At 33.6% G+C, this 17355-nt stretch overlaps 4 protein-coding genes across 4 annotated transcripts; 3 read left to right on the top strand and 1 right to left on the bottom strand.

The window, feature by feature from the left end:
• Positions 1-990: 990 nt before the first annotated feature.
• LOC124420249 lies at positions 991-6753 on the top strand. The gene has a single exon (XM_046952493.1). It carries the CDS (start codon positions 991-993, stop codon positions 6751-6753), a length of 5763 nt encoding a protein of 1920 aa, XP_046808449.1.
• An 84-nt stretch (positions 6754-6837) lies between these two features.
• Positions 6838-9145, top strand: LOC111685704 (5'-nucleotidase domain-containing protein 1). The gene has a single exon (XM_023447971.2). The coding sequence runs from the start codon at positions 7160-7162 to the stop codon at positions 8687-8689; it is 1530 nt and encodes a 509-aa protein (XP_023303739.2). The 5' UTR covers positions 6838-7159; the 3' UTR covers positions 8690-9145.
• Positions 9146-10893: 1748 nt separating this feature from the next.
• Positions 10894-12794, bottom strand: LOC111685699 (acetyl-CoA acetyltransferase, cytosolic). The gene is made up of 6 exons (XM_023447967.2): positions 12642-12794; positions 12263-12384; positions 12086-12198; positions 11597-12026; positions 11352-11540; positions 10894-11286 (listed from the first exon to the last, which is right to left on the bottom strand). The coding sequence occupies exons 1-6, from the start codon at positions 12688-12690 to the stop codon at positions 11005-11007; spliced, it is 1185 nt and encodes a 394-aa protein (XP_023303735.2). The 5' UTR covers positions 12691-12794; the 3' UTR covers positions 10894-11004.
• A 2165-nt stretch (positions 12795-14959) lies between these two features.
• LOC111685708 (ras-related protein Rac1) lies at positions 14960-17141 on the top strand. The gene has a single exon (XM_023447976.2). It carries the CDS (start codon positions 15223-15225, stop codon positions 15799-15801), a length of 579 nt encoding a protein of 192 aa, XP_023303744.1. The 5' UTR covers positions 14960-15222; the 3' UTR covers positions 15802-17141.
• The last annotated feature ends 214 nt before the right edge of the window (positions 17142-17355 follow it).

The raw sequence follows: 17355 nt of genomic DNA, 5'->3' as shown, positions 1-17355 counted from the left end.
CATAGAAACTTCTGTTTCAGAAACTACGTATTAATTGTATTAATTTGTTGTTGTACGAATGAGAAGAATAACAAAACAAAACAAGTTTCCGAGTACGGGAAACTTCGTACCGCGAAAGAGATGAAGATATTCATTCTTTTTCTCACTCACTCAAAATCAAAAGTTTCCCAAAAAAGTTTCCTAGTGGGGACCGGCAGTTACAAAACAAAACAATTTTCCGAGAACGAAAAACTCCGTACCGCGAGTGAGATGAATAATATTTTTTCTTTTTCAAGCAAAATCAAAAGTTTCCTAGTTTGGACCGGCAGTTACTTGTTTTTTAATTTTTCTGAACCGTTACTCAACCTTATTGCAATAGTTTTTGCAAACATATTGGTAACGCTAACCTTAATTCCCCCTATTAATTTCACTAATGATTACTTTTCAATCGATTATTTTTGTTATGGTTTGGGGGTAGTCATGACGTCATGATGGAGCCTTATCATTTTGTTTATAAAATTTATTATTGGCTAAATAAAATTTGCTACATAAATAAAAAAATTGGCTTAATAGAAGATTTTTTTAAAATATAATTGTTGCCGCCAAACAGTAGTTGATGGCGCCGTAGAATATTTTAACTAACATTGTACTGTGAATGTCAAATAAGATTTTTGTTGTGTTGCAAGTGGCAGTTAGTCGCGAAAATTCAAGCCGAACAGAAATACAAATTTTGAAGCGTCCACCATCACGTCCACCATCACGACCACTACCACCACTATACGTTACCTTTTTATACTTAATTTTACTATATAATTATTATTTTATATTAATACTCCTTTTCAACTGAATATACAATAAAACGTGAATTAAATTTACTTTTGAATTGTGGTATCTGGTTTTATTGGTGAGCTATCAAAAGTTTCGACTCGGTTGCGATAACAATTCTTCAAAATTTCTATTTCGACGAGAATCCCTGGAGGCCATCCCTTGGGACTTGAGACAACTTTAACAATGCCTAAGAAGACTGGAAAATATAAGACGTGCAGCTGTATAATGTGCCAAGAGATGGATAACGACAGAATGGTTCAGTGTGACACCTGCGACCGCTGGTGCCACTATGATTGTGCTGGTGTAGGTGATGAAATAAACGACATGAACTGGAATTGCCAGGTGTGCGCTGAAGCACAGAAAAACTCACTAAGCAAATCAATGAACGTGAACGAAGGCACTTTATCCCCAATGGCAAATTATGGTACACCACCAGAGCAGGTTGATGGCTCTAACATGGAAATGCAAGGCAGCGGTGGACAACTGAACTCTTTTGGAGGTACTCAATGTATAATGTCACCACAAGCGGCAGCCATGACAAATGCAGTTTCAACTAGTGGCTTGGTTACTGTACCACAAATTGTGCAAAACAACGCATGTAACATTTCGTCAGGCAGATTTCCTATGTATACGTTAGCTGCAACAACAAATACGACAGCCAACGATCAAGTATTGGCATGCGCAGCAGTAACGCGGAATTCATTGTTATACAACAACAACGCATGCTATATGAACAGGCAAGCAACAGCATGCTCGGAAACATTAACGAACATTAACGGCCCTTCTAGTTTGAATTCAGCAACAATGTTTCAGCAACATGTACCACACAATGTTTACGTAAACAATCAACTTAATGACAGAATGCAGCAAGTTCGTGTTGATAATGGCCAGCAGAACAAAATGCAACATGTTTATGTTGATAATCAAAATGTGAACGATTCATTTGTACAACATCAGAAGGTATTGGAGCTTGAAATGCTGGAAGAGGAGCAAAAGTTAAAAGAGCGTTATTTGATGAAAAGATATGAAATTTTACAACAGTTTGGAGAAAATCCAAACAACTATCGACAAAATGATAATTCAACTGTAAATCGACTACGTAATTTTAATGACACAACTGTAAGTTTTCCTACAACACAACAGATAGCAGCAAGGCAAGTACTTCCGAGAGAATTACCAACGTTCTACGGTGATCCAGAAGAGTGGCCAATATTTATAAGCAGCTTCGAGAATAGTACATCAGTTGGTGGGTACTCTAATGCGGAAAACTTAATTCGTTTGCAGCAATGTTTAAAGGGTAAGGCTCGTGAAATTGTTCGCAGCAAACTTTTGCTACCCGATATGGTTCCAGAGATAGTGCAGACATTGAGAATGTACTTTGGTCGCCCTGAGTTTATCCTGGAACGTATGATCGAAAAAGCGAGACAAATGCCACACCCAAAGGACAAATTAGAGGCAATTATAGATTTTGCTATGTGTGTGAGAAATATATGTTCAACGATAGAAGCTTGCAAATTAGATGATCATCTTAACAACCCAATGTTGGTAAAAGAGTTATTGGAGAAATTATCGAACAACTATAAATTACAATGGGTAATGTTACCAAAGCCAAATGGTATCCCAACTCTGAAGGTGTTTAGTGACTGGTTATATTCAATAGCGGATGCTGCATCTCAGTTAACGTCCCCAGTGTACTCAAAGAAGAGTGGAGTTATTAATGCGCATACCGAGGTCGAGGTGAAAGACGAGCCGAAATGTTTTGCGTGTGATAAACCAGGTCATAAATTATTGAATTGTTCGGAATTTATTAAGTTGCCTATTGATGAAAAGTGGTCAATTGTTCATGATAGGAATATTTGCCGGAAATGTTTGAAAACACATAAACGGAAATGCTTTGTGTACAAGATTTGTGGTGTTGAAGGCTGTAAGGCAAAACATCATCCACTGCTGCACGACGATAAATCTCATTCGGAAGCAGTGCCGAACGTGACTGAAATGGCATGTAATGCTGCCAACGTAAACGCACATTGTGAGAGTGAAAATGCCACCTTCTTCAGAATAATACCCGTACGACTTCATGTTGGAGACAAAAGCTTGGATACATACGCCTTCTTGGACGAAGGATCTTCAATTACGCTAATGGATGAAGAAACATTTAAATCTCTAGGTGCTCAAGGTGTGAATGAACCGTTATGCCTCAGATGGACGAGTGATACCACACGAATGGAAGCCGAATCATATAGAACTTCTCTGAGAATATCGAGTCGGCAAAATGAATCAACATACACTTTGAGGGATGTTCGTACCGTGAAGAACCTCTCACTTCCAACCCAAACAATTGATGCCGCTGTTATTAAGGCTAAATATCCGTATCTATCAACAATTCCATTGAAGTCATACGCCAATGCAAAGCCGACTATTTTAATAGGGAGCGACAACTGGAGTCTGGCTGTACCACAGAAGGTTTGTGAAGGTCCATGGAACCAGCCAATAGCAACGAAAACCCGTTTGGGATGGTCGATTCAAGGTAGCCACAATAGGAATATGCGGGAGTGTCGGGTGAGTGTGCATATATGTCATTGTGAGAATGAACTCCAGGAGATTCACGAGGCGGTTAAGCAAATGTATACTCTTGAGTCGTCAGCGGTGAAGACGATTCAGTCCGATGAGGATGAAAAGGCTACTTCCATTCTTGAATCAACATGTAAGTACAGAGATGGTCGTTTTGAAATTGGTTTGCCATGGCGAAGTGGGAAAGTAAATTTGCCTGAAAGTTATAATACAGCCTACAAACGTTCCATATGCCTTGAGAAGAAGATGAGCAAAGACGTCAACCTAAGAACGAAAATCGAAAAGGAAATTAAAAATTTGGTGGATAAAGGCTATGCAAGAAAACTTAATGCAGAGGATGTTGCTGTCATGAATGTGCCCGTATGGTATCTACCTATATTTGTAGTCAGTAATCCGAACAAACCGCATAGAATTAGAATGGTGTGGGACGCTGCAGCTAAGTCGAATGGAGTTTCCCTGAATGATTTCCTACTAAGCGGTCCTGACTTATTGACTCCATTGATTGATGTCCTTCTAGCATTCAGAATTGGTCAAATAGCGTTATGCGGCGACATTGCTGAAATGTTTCATCAAATCCTGGTCAGGCAAGAGGACACCAATGCGCAAAGATTTCTTTGGTGGAATGAAGATGACGTTGACAGCCCTTCTATTTATGTGATGAATGCCTTATCGTTTGGTCTGAACTGTGCGCCATGTATAGCCCACTTTGTTCGCAACAAGAATGCTGATAGATTTGAGACGCAGTATCCTAGAGCTGTCAAGGCCGTGAAGAGTCATCATTATGTGGACGATCTAATCGATAGCGTGGACAGTGAAGAAGAGGCTAAGATTCTGGCAAAACAGGTTTCCGAAATACACGATTCCGCAGGCTTTAGGATACGAAATTGGTCATCAAATTCTATAGCCGTTTTGGAAGAGTTAAACGGTCAAGGGAATGTTTTGCAGGTCCCTATTGAGCTGGGAACAACTGAGAAGGTTCTAGGTGTCTACTGGGACCCTACTAAAGATGTCTTTAAATTTATGTACAAATTTCCTAGATTGCAACGAAATATTTTAAGTGAGCAGATAGTTCCGACGAAGAGAGAAGTCTTGAAAGTGTTGATGTCTATTTATGACCCTATGGGGTTCGTATCCTGCTACACAATTGGTTTGAAAATACTGCTGCAGACTATTTGGCGATCAGGTATTGCCTGGGACGATGAACTGCCTCCTGATCTTATTGTGAAATGGCAACAATGGAAGGAAAACTTACCCCTCATTACTTCCCTAGAGGTCCCGCGGTGTTATTCGCATCAGTTGAAAGCTGCGGAAAACATTCAACTACATACTTTTGTCGATGCTGGAGAGCTCGGATATTCCGCAATATGTTATTTGAGAATCCAATGCAATGAAGATGTTTCCACCATTATCGTAATGGCCAAATCAAAGGTTGCACCATTGAAGCCGGTATCTATACCAAGGTTGGAGCTACAGGCAGCTGTGCTGGGAATTAGATTAGCTCAGAAGATAACCAAAATTGAACGCATACCGATAAACTCGTGTTACTGGTGGTCTGATTCTAAGACGGTACTCAGATGGCTACGTATGGACCCAAGAAAAATGCAACAATTTGTAATGCACAGAGTCAGTGAGATCCAAGATGCATCAGAGGTACAACAATGGAAATGGGTTCCATCCAAATTTAATCCTGCTGACCTTGCAACTAAAGTTACTACTAAGGTTGATACATCGTTGTGGTTAAACGGCCCGGATTTTCTGTTGGGTGATGAGAATGGTTGGCCGCAGTGTAACGACCTAGGTCCGCCAGATATGACGGAGGTTAGAAGCCATGATCTACACCTGCACACGATGGTACATACTGTATCATTGAATACTGAATATTTCTCTGATTGGAGACGTTTATATCGAGCACTCGCAACATTCCTACTATATTTGGAGAAACTTAAATCGAAATGTGGAAAAACAGTGCATCCAAATGGAGTTACCTACGGGATGATTTGTGAAGCCAAAAGTATATTGTACAAAGAGGCACAGTCTGACGTTTATTCAGACGAAATATGCTGTCTAAAATTGGGTAAGAACATAGATAAGAATTCTCCACTAATTTCCCTGAACGTATTTCTAGACGATGATGGTCTTTTGAAAGTTCGTGGACGAACTGAGCACCTTAGTTGCCATAAGGATGTTGTAGTTTTACCCAGGGATCATAATGTAACCATGTTACTTGTAAGATACTTTCATGAACGTCACCATCACGTTTCCCACGAAACAGTCATCAATAACCTGAAAAGCCTGTATTACATTCCAAGACTACGAGTACTATACCGCAAAGTACGGAATAAGTGTCAAATATGTAAGAATGGGACGGCCATGCCAATTATTCCCCAATTGGCATCACTTCCGCCAGCTAGGCTTGGAATATTTGAGAGGCCCTTTACCTTTACTGGTATAGACTATTTCGGCCCCATTACCGTATCAATCGGGAGAAGATCTGAGAAAAGATGGGGCGTAATTTATACTTGTTTGACTACACGAGCTGTGCACATAGAAGTGGCACATAGCCTTGACACAGCTTCCTGTATTATGTGCTTAAGAAATTTTATTGGACGTCGTGGTTACCCTAGGCAAATTTATACCGATAACGGCACCAATTTTAAGGCAACGGAAAGGATAATGCGTGAGGAACTTCATGAATTAGATCACTCAACATTGGTGAAAACCTTTGATGATATAAAATGGTTCTTCAACCCACCTGCTGCTCCCCACATGGGTGGTGCCTGGGAAAGGCTTGTTCGTTCCGTTAAGACAGTTCTACACAACGCACACCCCAGAATGAATTTCAATGATGAAACTTTGAAGAACGCACTTATTGAAGTTGAATTTATTATAAATTCCCGACCACTGACATTTGTGTCTTTGGAGTCATGCGATGACGAGGCTATTACTCCTAATCATCTGTTACTTGGTTCGTCAACCGGCTATAAACCTATATGTACTGAAAACTTTAACTTGAGGCATAGATGGTACCGGACACAAGCATTCGCAGACCAGTTTTGGCGCAGATGGGTGAAAGAATACGCTCCTATTATAACACGAAGAAGCAAGTGGTTTACTAAGCAAACTCCAATAAAGGAAGGAGACGTCGTTCTAATTGTAGATGAAAACTTACCAAGAAACTGTTGGTTGAAAGGTATCGTCTTGCAAACAGTTACTGCTAAGGATGGTCAAGTAAGACGAGCGATTGTTAAGACAACAAATGGTATTCTACAGCGACCAGCAAGTAAGTTAGCAGTTTTGGACGTCTGTTGTCTCGAGAGTAAGCTTGAGGAGATCCCGTCCACTTACGGAGGGGGGAATGTTGCCGCCAAACAGTAGTTGATGGCGCCGTAGAATATTTTAACTAACATTGTACTGTGAATGTCAAATAAGATTTTTGTTGTGTTGCAAGTGGCAGTTAGTCGCGAAAATTCAAGCCGAACAGAAATACAAATTTTGAAGCGTCCACCATCACGTCCACCATCACGACCACTACCACCACTATACGTTACCTTTTTATACTTAATTTTACTATATAATTATTATTTTATATTAATACTCCTTTTCAACTGAATATACAATAAAACGTGAATTAAATTTACTTTTGAATTGTGGTATCTGGTTTTATTGGTGAGCTATCAAAAGTTTCGACTCGGTTGCGATAACAATAATAACGACGCTTTTCTATGAAATAAGAATTATTTATTTATTATTAATTAGCAAATAAAAAGTCTGTAGATAAAAAATGTTCAGTTTAAATGTTCGTTGTGTGCAAAACAGTGCTAAACTAGACAAGATATTGTTGTTTACACTGGGAAAATTACGTAATTATGTTAGTGTAACAGCTGCTCAGCGAATTATCAACATCACCACCGCCGTTAGCACAAATATAAATAATACACAAAGCAATAAGAGCAAACGAGGAGCAATACTGGAAATAAAACAATTGACACGCTACTATTCTTCAGCTGATACTAAAATGAAGAATTTCAAGGAGTTTCATTTAATGGATTACGATATCATAGGTTTCGATTTGGATGGCACTTTACTAAGATATGATTTAAATAATATGGTGCCTTTGGAACATAAGTTGTTAAGGGAATTTTTGGTAAAGGAAAAAAACTACCCTAAAGAACTACTGGAGCAGAAGTTTGACAGCCAATTTATACAAAAAGGTTTGATTATTGATAGTGATCGTGGCAACATTTTGAAATTAAGTTCTGATGGCACGATATTAAAAGCAGCACATGGCACAAGATTTCTGAATGATAAGGAAATTTGTAAAGTTTATGGTGAGGCTAGAAAATGGGATGTTGCTCAGCAGTATATAAAAGATCCCTTAGCTGCTTGGAATGGACCTTTAGCAGATAAGTTAAGAACTCTATTGGATTATTTTGATATAGCCGCTTCATTGGTATTTGCCCAGACGGTGGATGTTTTAGATAGAATGGTCCCTAATAACAAATTAACCAAAAATGATTATAAAATCTGGCCGGATATGTTGTCCGGTCTGATACAAATCTATAGCCGTGAACATTTTGCCACCGGAGCAAGTGCTTATTTTGAAGCTTTAAAGGGGAATCCGGAAAAGTATTTATTAAAAACTGATAGAAAAGTTATAGATCTATTGAAACAACTCAAAGCCTCGGGCAAAGCTTTATATCTGCTTACGGGATCTAATATAGATTTTGCCAACTTTACTGCCTCTTATGCTTTAGGTCCTCAGTGGCGTGATCTTTTCGATTGTACCATAGGTTTTGCCAAAAAACCAGGATTTTTCTTTGCCCAAAGACCCTTCTTACAGATTGCTAATTTAAATGAACTAGAAGGCAGTGAATTGTCATTAAGTGAACATCTCAAACCTAATAGTTGCTATAGCCAAGGAAATTGGCAGCAATTAAAAGAATCTCTTTGTAAACAAGTATTAAACAGAGATCCACAAGAAGTTAGATCACTTTATGTGGGTGATAATCTTATACAAGATGTTTATACACCCAAAGCCAAGGCCTCCATAGATACCTTAGCCTTAAGTGAAGAACTATTAGAATATGATGAAAACTATGAATTTAAAACAATTGTACAATCTCCTCTCTGGGGTTCTTACTATTGTATTAACGCCACGCCCACATTGTGGTCCAGCATTATAGCGAAATATTCTCAATTGTGTGTATCACACATGGATGTAATGACCGATGTGCCGCTCGAAGAAAAAATAAATTGTACTAATAAAGAGGGTTATTTTCCCCAACAACCTGAGGGACTTTTAGAAAATTGAAATGATTATTAAAGATTTTATGTTATAAATTTATATATATATATATTTTTTTAACCAACTTATGCTTAATCTTAAAATACAATTTTGACTGTGTTGAACGTACAAAGATGCTAACTATATAGAATTTTTTTTTAAATATGTAGTTTATTTTGTTTATAAAATAACGTATTTTAAATATAAAGGTTAATTTCTCTTTAGTTTTACTTATTCTAAGTAAAAAGAACTTTTTTAATTTTTAAACATTTTTTGAAATATTAATCTGTTATTTAAATTAGTCGTTTTTTTTAATACAAATACGAATTTTAATATTTTGCCTTTAAAATATGCAAATATTTGCTTGCATTCAATTGTTAAAACGAAAATGTTTGTATCATCCTAAGTAAGTTTAAATCTTTTAAACAAATTATAATTTATAAAGATTTTAACACGAAAATAAACCCTCAGGTAATAATACGATAAAAATTGTGTGTTTTTTATTGTTAAAAGTTTTTATACCCTTCACCATCATGAAAAGGGTATTTAAGTTTGTCATTCCGTTTCTAATTTCTATAATTTTCCGATCCTATAAAGTACATATATATTCTGGATCCTTATATGTAGATAGCGGAGTCGATTAAGCCTTGTCCGTCTGTCTGTTTGTTGAAATCAGTTTTTAGGAGACCCCCGATGTCGGCGAGATCCGAATCTTCAATAATTCTGTTAGACATGCTTTCGGGAAGATCGCTTTTTAAAATCAGCAAAATCGGTCCATAAATAACGGAGTTAATCCGGAACAACCTCTGAAAATTTTTTTTCACTTAAAATTTTCTACTAATTTTGACTTGTTTCAACAATTTTCGACTTTTTTCGAGTTTTTCCGATTTTTTTTTTACTTTTCGACTTTTACCGACTTTTTGATTTTTTCGAATTTTTTTAACTTTTTTGAGTTTTTCCGACTACATATTTTAAAGTTTTTGACTTTTTTTTCACTTTTTTAAAATTTTTAACTTGTTTCTACAATTTTCGAGTATTTCCGACAATTTTCGACTTTTTTTGACTTTTCGACTTTTTCCGACTAATTTTTAACTTTTTCGAGTTTTTCCGACTATTTTAGAGTTTTCGACTTTTTTCCACTTTTTTAAAATTTTCGACTATTTTTGACTTGCTTCTACAATTTTCGACTTTTTCGACTTTTCAACGTTTTCCGACTATTTTACGACTTTTCGAATTTCTTCGACTTTTTTTGACTTAACGACTTTTTTCGACTTTTCAGACTTTTCGACATTTATTAACAAAGTCGAATTTTCGACTTTTTTCACAGACGATAGTCGAGTTATCGACTTTTTTGGAACAAAATAGTCGACTTCGACTTTTTGACAATTTTCGACTTTTTCCGAATATTTTAGAGTTTTTGACTTTTTTTCACTTTTTTAAAATTTTCGACTATTTTTGACTTGTTTCTACAATTTTCGAGTTTTCGACTTTTTCCGACTTTTTTCGACTTTTAGAATTTTCGCTTTTTTAGACTTTTCAATTTTTTTTAGACTTTTATTAACAAACTCGACTTTTCGACTCTTTTCACAGACGATAGTCGAGTTATCGACTTTTTTGGAACAAAATAGTCGACTTCGACTTTTTTCGACAAAATAGTCGACTTCGACTTTTTTCGACAAAAAGTCGATCGTTCGATTATTCGAAAGTCGATTTATAGAACCCTAGTATGTAGAGTCCGGATTAGACTAGAACCCACAAAAAAGTAACTTCTTCGTACTTTTTTGTTCTGCAAGAGATACTTTTTGAATTTTCTATAATATTGAACCTAGAGACATGAAATTAAGTATGTTGAGTCCAAAGTTAGTGATGTAAAAGAGGAGTTTTTGATACCGAATGTTTTTTTTTTTTAACACACCATGGTGAAGGGTATATAAGATTCGGCACAGCCGAATATAGAACTCTTACTTGTTTATAATGGTAATTTTTTTTTAAATATGCAAATTTAAGATTAATATCAGTTTGTGCAAGAATATCTAACAAAAAAGTTTTTGTTAAGAAAAACGGAATATATACATTATTCAAACAAAAGTCAGATTCCGATTACTTATTTCCCTGACCGTGTTTTTAATAGAATTCAAAAATATTAAAATTTTCACAAAAAATGTAATATCTCTCTTGACAAAGACTACAAAGATTTTTGTTTTTCTTTTAAATAAAAAATATCGTTCGAATTTTTGCAATAATTTTACAATTTATTGTCATTAAAGCACTTTTTCAATAAATATAAAATATATATATATTTTATATAAATATATATAATTAATAAATTTTAAAATACAAAATCAAAGACGTTCTACTGCCATAGCAATACCCATGCCACCGCCAATACACAAGCTAGCAACACCTTTACGGCCACCAGTACGTTCTAAAGCATACAATAAAGTAACTAAAACACGACAACCGGAGGCACCAATAGGATGACCCAAAGCTATAGCACCACCATTAATATTAACTTTAGCAGCATCGATTTGTAAGTTTTTAAGAACGGCCAAAGATTGGGCAGCAAAGGCTTCATTTAATTCAAACAAATCCACTTCATCTTTAGACCAGTTTGCCTTGGACAACTTTAAATAAAGGAAATGTAATAATTACTTGTTTTTAAAATAAGAAAACTTTTAATAAAACTTACCACACTTTCTACTGCTGTCACGGGACCAAGACCCATTACTTCGGGTTTAATGCCAGTCTGAGACCAGGCCACAATTTTAGCTAAAGGCTTAATATTACGTTTCTCTACTTCCTGTTGAGACATAAGTAAAACCGCCGCAGCAGAATCATTAATACCGGAAGCATTACCGGCGGTAACTGTGCCCGATTGCTAAAATGAAACACATTATAAGTCTTTTATACTTTTAGAACTGTTCTTTAACTTACTGGTATAAAACAGGGTTTTAGCTTTTGTAATTCTTCCAATTTAGTACCATATTTAATATATTCATCCTTATCGACAACGGTGGTACCCTTACGATCGACAATTTCTACCGGTGTAATTTCTTTATCGAAATAGCCCTTCTTTTGAGCCTCTTCTGCTAGATTTTGTGATTTGACAGCAGAAATGTCTTGTTCTTCTCTAGTTATATTAAATTCCTTAGCCAAATTTTCAGCAGTTATACCCATATGAATGTTATGCATAGCATCGGTAAGTCCATCATGTATCATGGTATCAATCATAGTACCGGGACCCATTTTAATGCCCTGACGTAAATGCATAACGTGTGGTGACATACTCATATTCTCTTGACCACCACAAATAACTATATTAGAATCACCACAGCGTATAGATTGATAACCCAAAGCCACGGTTCTAAATTAATACAGATGATAAAATGATTAAATTTTATTAAAAAAATGTCATATACTTACTTTAAACCGGAACCACACAACATATTTAGATTATAGGCGGGTACTTCTATGGGTAAACCAGCTGCCAGGGAGGCTTGTCTAGCAGGATTTTGTCCTTGACCAGCAGTAAGAGCCTTGAAAGTAAATATTGATTAATTTTTATATTTTATAAACAATAAATTTCCTTTCACCACACACCTGTCCCATAATAACTTCCTGCACATCTTTAGCTTCCACGTTGGATCTTTTCAAAACATCCTTAATGACTATAACTCCCAAATCGGAGGCTTTTAACTTTGACAATGAACCATTGAAAGAACCTTTAAATGAAAAGTGTAAACAAAGTGTCAAAAGAAAGTTTTAAATGAAAACGTGTTAACCAAAAATAAAACAAACAAAAAAGAGAAAGTTATCTAATTATATACACTTTAGCCTGAACAATACGCACTTTGTTCCAAATATTTTTAACAAAAATTCCAACAAAAAGACACGTAATAATATTATGTATGAGTTTAGTACGATAAAGTTTTGATAAAAATTCTAACGAATAAATAAACAATTAGAAATTCCCACTTACCAATAGGTGTTCTAGCTGCGGCCACAATATATACTTCGTTGCTGGTCATTTTCTTTAATAAAACTAGAAAATTATCTTACACTCACAATTCCCTGGCATCAACTAAAAAATCTTTTTGAAACTATTGCAATAACATAAACAATACGATAAGGTTGCCAGATATATGTATGTACAAAGTATATTTCAGTGGAATTCAAAGATGGCCAAACTTTGTTTTATAGAACTTTTAATGACATTACCGATTTTTATAATAATCGGACACTTCACAAATTTACTTGAAATCGATTTTGAATTTTTGGTTAGTTAGGGCCGTTTGCGTTTCAGGTGAAGATATGCTTAATATTCTCTGTTGTAAATAGATGTTTATTGCTAAATTGTTTATACCAAAGTGTTTATACAGTCAAATATTTTCATTATACAATTATTCATAATAATTTAATTTAATTTTAACAGTTACTCTTGATGTAATTAAATTTTAGCGGTATGAACATACTTTAGTTTCATTCAGATGGAAATTTGTTACAAACTCTCATATCAACTTGATAATGAAATCGTACACTATTATATGTAGAGAGGTGGAGAGAAACATAGATAGATAGATAGATAGATAGATAGATAGATATATAGATAGATAGATAGATAGATAGATAGATAGATAGATAGATAGATAGATAGATAGATAGATAGATAGATAGATAGATAGATAGATAGATAGATAGATAGATAGATAGATAGATAAATAGATAGATAGATAGATAGATAGATAGATAGATAGATAGATAGATAGATAGATAGATAGATAGATAGATAGATAGATAGATAGATACATAGATACATAGATAGATATTTAGATAGATAGATAGATAGATCAAACAAAATATGCTATTTAAGTTTAATTTTTTGAATTCGGGTACTACTAAAGCCAATATAGGACAAAATTCGGTAAAACATATATATTTTTTTAGGGAAATTAAAAGCAGATTGATATCGTTTGAGTTTTATCTCTGATATGCAAATTTATACTCTGAGTAATTTGAAAATTTGATTGTACTTTTTTCTAATTGCATTTTTATAGAGGAAGAATTTATTCAACTAATTTTAATTGCATTTTTTTAATTTTTAAAATATTAATATATTTACCCCCTTATTCACAAACAACATTTTTATTTTATAAACGCTTTATAAATTAGATTTTGTATGGAAATTTGTTTATAAAATAAAAATGTTGTTTGTGAATAGGAGGTTAATATTTAAAGTACGAGGTTCTGATTGATTGGGAGTGTATAAAAGCAAATTAGTTTTTATTATTTCATTAATCAAATGGTATTTTTGAATTATCACCTCAACTTTTTTTCATATTTATGTAATCAATATTTTGTATTTATTTTCAATTAGGGTAGCGAAACGCTCAGTTCAATTGTTTCAAAAAATTTCAAGTATTTATAGTTTTCAAGTACAACAACTATTATTATCAGAGATAGGATTTCTATGGAAATTTGCTACAAAATGCCAATGATTTGTTGTATGCATGTTTTTGCATATTTTGTTGTAAATTGCATATACATACATATTTTTCAAATTTTTATAGCTTATTTTGCATTTTTATTTTTCTATTTCTTACAATAAATTTGATATTTACTTAAGAAAAAATCTGTAAAATTATGAAATTAAATTTTACATATTTCTAGTTATTTTTTAAAATCTACAATTCTATACCTATACAATTCTATATCCTATACCCACCTTAAAGTATCGGCTTAGAATCACTATCTGGGTCTGTCCATATATCTGTTTGTTCTTATAAACAAATAACTTGACTTTCATACACATCTGTGTAACCCGGATAATAAATCTTTCATCCAAAATTGTTTAAATATAACGGAATAAATGAAAATTCTACTTAAATGCGCTAATTTTTTTAAATGAAATTATGTTTTAAATATATTTGTAATTGGTGTAGGGTACCATATGGCCTAAAATGTTATATAAATTTCACAAAAGACAATATTTTTAGTGCGTATTTTTCACTTCTTTAGTGCATATTTTCCTATTTTATAGTGCATATTATAAGCGCATATTTTGCATTTTTTAGTGTATAAAAATCCCTGCCCTGATCATTACATATTCATCATTATCCCCTTGATTAATTTTTCCCGATTACCCTCCTAATTCATAAAATCCAATACAAAAACTCTGACAACTCTGATAAATTCATATTAGAACCTAAAACGTACACAGTTATTTGGTTATCAGATTAGCACTGGTTATTTTTTAACAAGTGGCAACTCGGCTCATATTCAGCCATCGCCTGTTGTTTAACGTCGGTATTTTCAAGTGACTTGGGACTTCTAATAGTAAAGTGAAAAATTGTTTTTCTCTACTGTGCAAAAAATAGAAAAAAAGAAAAATTTAGATATTTTATATTTAAAATCTACAAATTGTATTAATAATTTTGATAAAAACCACAGCACACACTACTTTAAACACAAATTTTTCTGCTTAATAAAAAGCTCAACAGTTTTGAGAAGATAGAAAATAAGAAAAAACGACAAGTATAAAGAAAATATAAAAAAAGAAAAAAATGCAAGCAATCAAGTGCGTCGTGGTGGGTGACGGTGCAGTCGGTAAGACCTGTCTACTCATTAGTTATACGACAAATGCTTTTCCGGGAGAATATATACCCACCGTATTCGACAACTACTCGGCCAATGTTATGGTAGATGCCAAGCCTATTAATCTGGGTCTATGGGATACAGCTGGCCAGGAGGATTATGATCGTTTGCGTCCACTATCGTATCCACAGACTGATGTATTTTTGATCTGTTTCTCTTTGGTGAATCCAGCATCATTTGAGAATGTACGAGCCAAATGGTATCCAGAGGTACGCCATCACTGCCCCAATACACCCATTATATTAGTGGGTACTAAATTGGATTTACGAGATGATAAGAACACCATCGAAAAGTTGCGCGATAAGAAACTAGCGCCCATCACCTATCCCCAGGGATTGGCTATGGCCAAGGAGATAGGAGCTGTTAAGTATTTAGAGTGTTCAGCTTTGACACAAAAAGGCCTAAAGACTGTTTTCGATGAAGCTATACGTTCAGTATTGTGTCCAGTTTTGCAGCCCAAGTCCAAACGCAAATGTACGTTACTATAATTTCACAAAAAAACTGGAAATTCTTAAGAGAGAGAAAAAAAATAAGAAAACAAAAGCACACACTTTAACGCAAAAAAATTATAATAATAACAACAAACTTACATTGAAACAAAGAAAATTTGCAAAAACACACAAACACACTAATATAGCAAGGATATGAAGAAAGGAAAGGAAGCGTTCTGCAGCACATGCTGTAACGAGGATAGATAGACAGACAAGTAAAGGAGTAATTGTAAACCGCCAGCCAATATTTATATATATAAACAAAACAAAAACAATACCAATTTTTTTGTACACTAATTGTAGCAATAGTCAATAAAATATGAAGTCAATATGGTCTTCCAGACCTTGATAAAACTAAAAAAATATTGTCACCAGGTCAACGTGTTTTAACGTTTAACAAAACAACAAATCACCAGATTCAACATTAAAAAAAAACAATATTTTCTTTTCCACAAAAGCTTATTACAACATTTACTAACACTTTTTATTTTTTTGAAAAAAAGGATAATTATTATGTTTTTTTTTCTATAGAAAACTATGACTAACCTTATTTGTCTTGTAGGGTGTTTTTGTAGGTGTATTTGATGCTTATATCTTGCTTATTAATTTCTTATTTAGTTTTTTTTTAATAGTTTCAGTTATCTTTTCATTAAATATAAAAAATCTATAATACTTGTTTATTTAAGGCATTATAAATCTTTGATAAAAGTTTATAAATGTTTAATGTTCTTTCAAAGTGTGAGAAATTATTTTCTATTTTTAACAGATTTTTTTAAAGTTCTAATTGGATTTTTAATTAGACTTCCTTTCAAACCTAAAGAATCTTTTAAGAATTGTATTTTAAAGTTTTATTTTAAATGTTTGAAAGTTTAATGTTAAATTTATATGTTTTTTATTTTATTTTCTAACAGTTTTTGAAATTTTCTTTAAATTAAGAGAATCGTTTATACCTCTGTGAAGGAATATAGATTAGTTTGTCAAACCGTTTGAAATATCTGTCTGTACATCTGATCTTGAGTCCGTTTTCTTAAAATCAACAACATCAACAGAGTCGGTCTATGAAGTTTTTAGGTTTTTTTTTTAATGAAAATATAACATGCTGATATCTTTCACCATGATATTACTACAGATACTTTCTATTCGGGAAAACTGTTAGAAAAATATTTTTATAGCCATATTAGTTTTAGTATTAATGATGTTTAAATTTATTTTTCATTAAAAAAACACATTTAGATAAAGTATTATATAAATTTGTTAAAGTTTTTCGAAAATTTAACAATTTTTGCTTACGAATTATGATACAGAATAAACACTCTAGGTTTAAACTGCTAGAAATTCAAAAAGAATAAGGGATTTTTGTTTTCTTTTAGATTTTTTATATTTAAGCTTTATATATATGATTTTGTCATATTTCTTTATTCCTGTTGCAAATTTAGATTTTTTTACCTAAAACCCTAAGTTCTAATCAATTTTAGTTTTTTTTTGTTGTAAATAATAAGATTTCTGATAAGATAATTGTGCATTGGCAAATTTTAAAAATTTTGCAAAGAA

The sequence above is a fragment of the Lucilia cuprina genome, chromosome 5 (genome assembly GCF_022045245.1).
Source record: "Lucilia cuprina isolate Lc7/37 chromosome 5, ASM2204524v1, whole genome shotgun sequence".
Classification (NCBI taxonomy): Eukaryota; Metazoa; Arthropoda; class Insecta; order Diptera; family Calliphoridae; genus Lucilia; species Lucilia cuprina.
The sequence above is the reverse complement of the archived record's forward strand: the minus strand, read 5'-3'. Positions and strand labels throughout refer to the sequence as shown.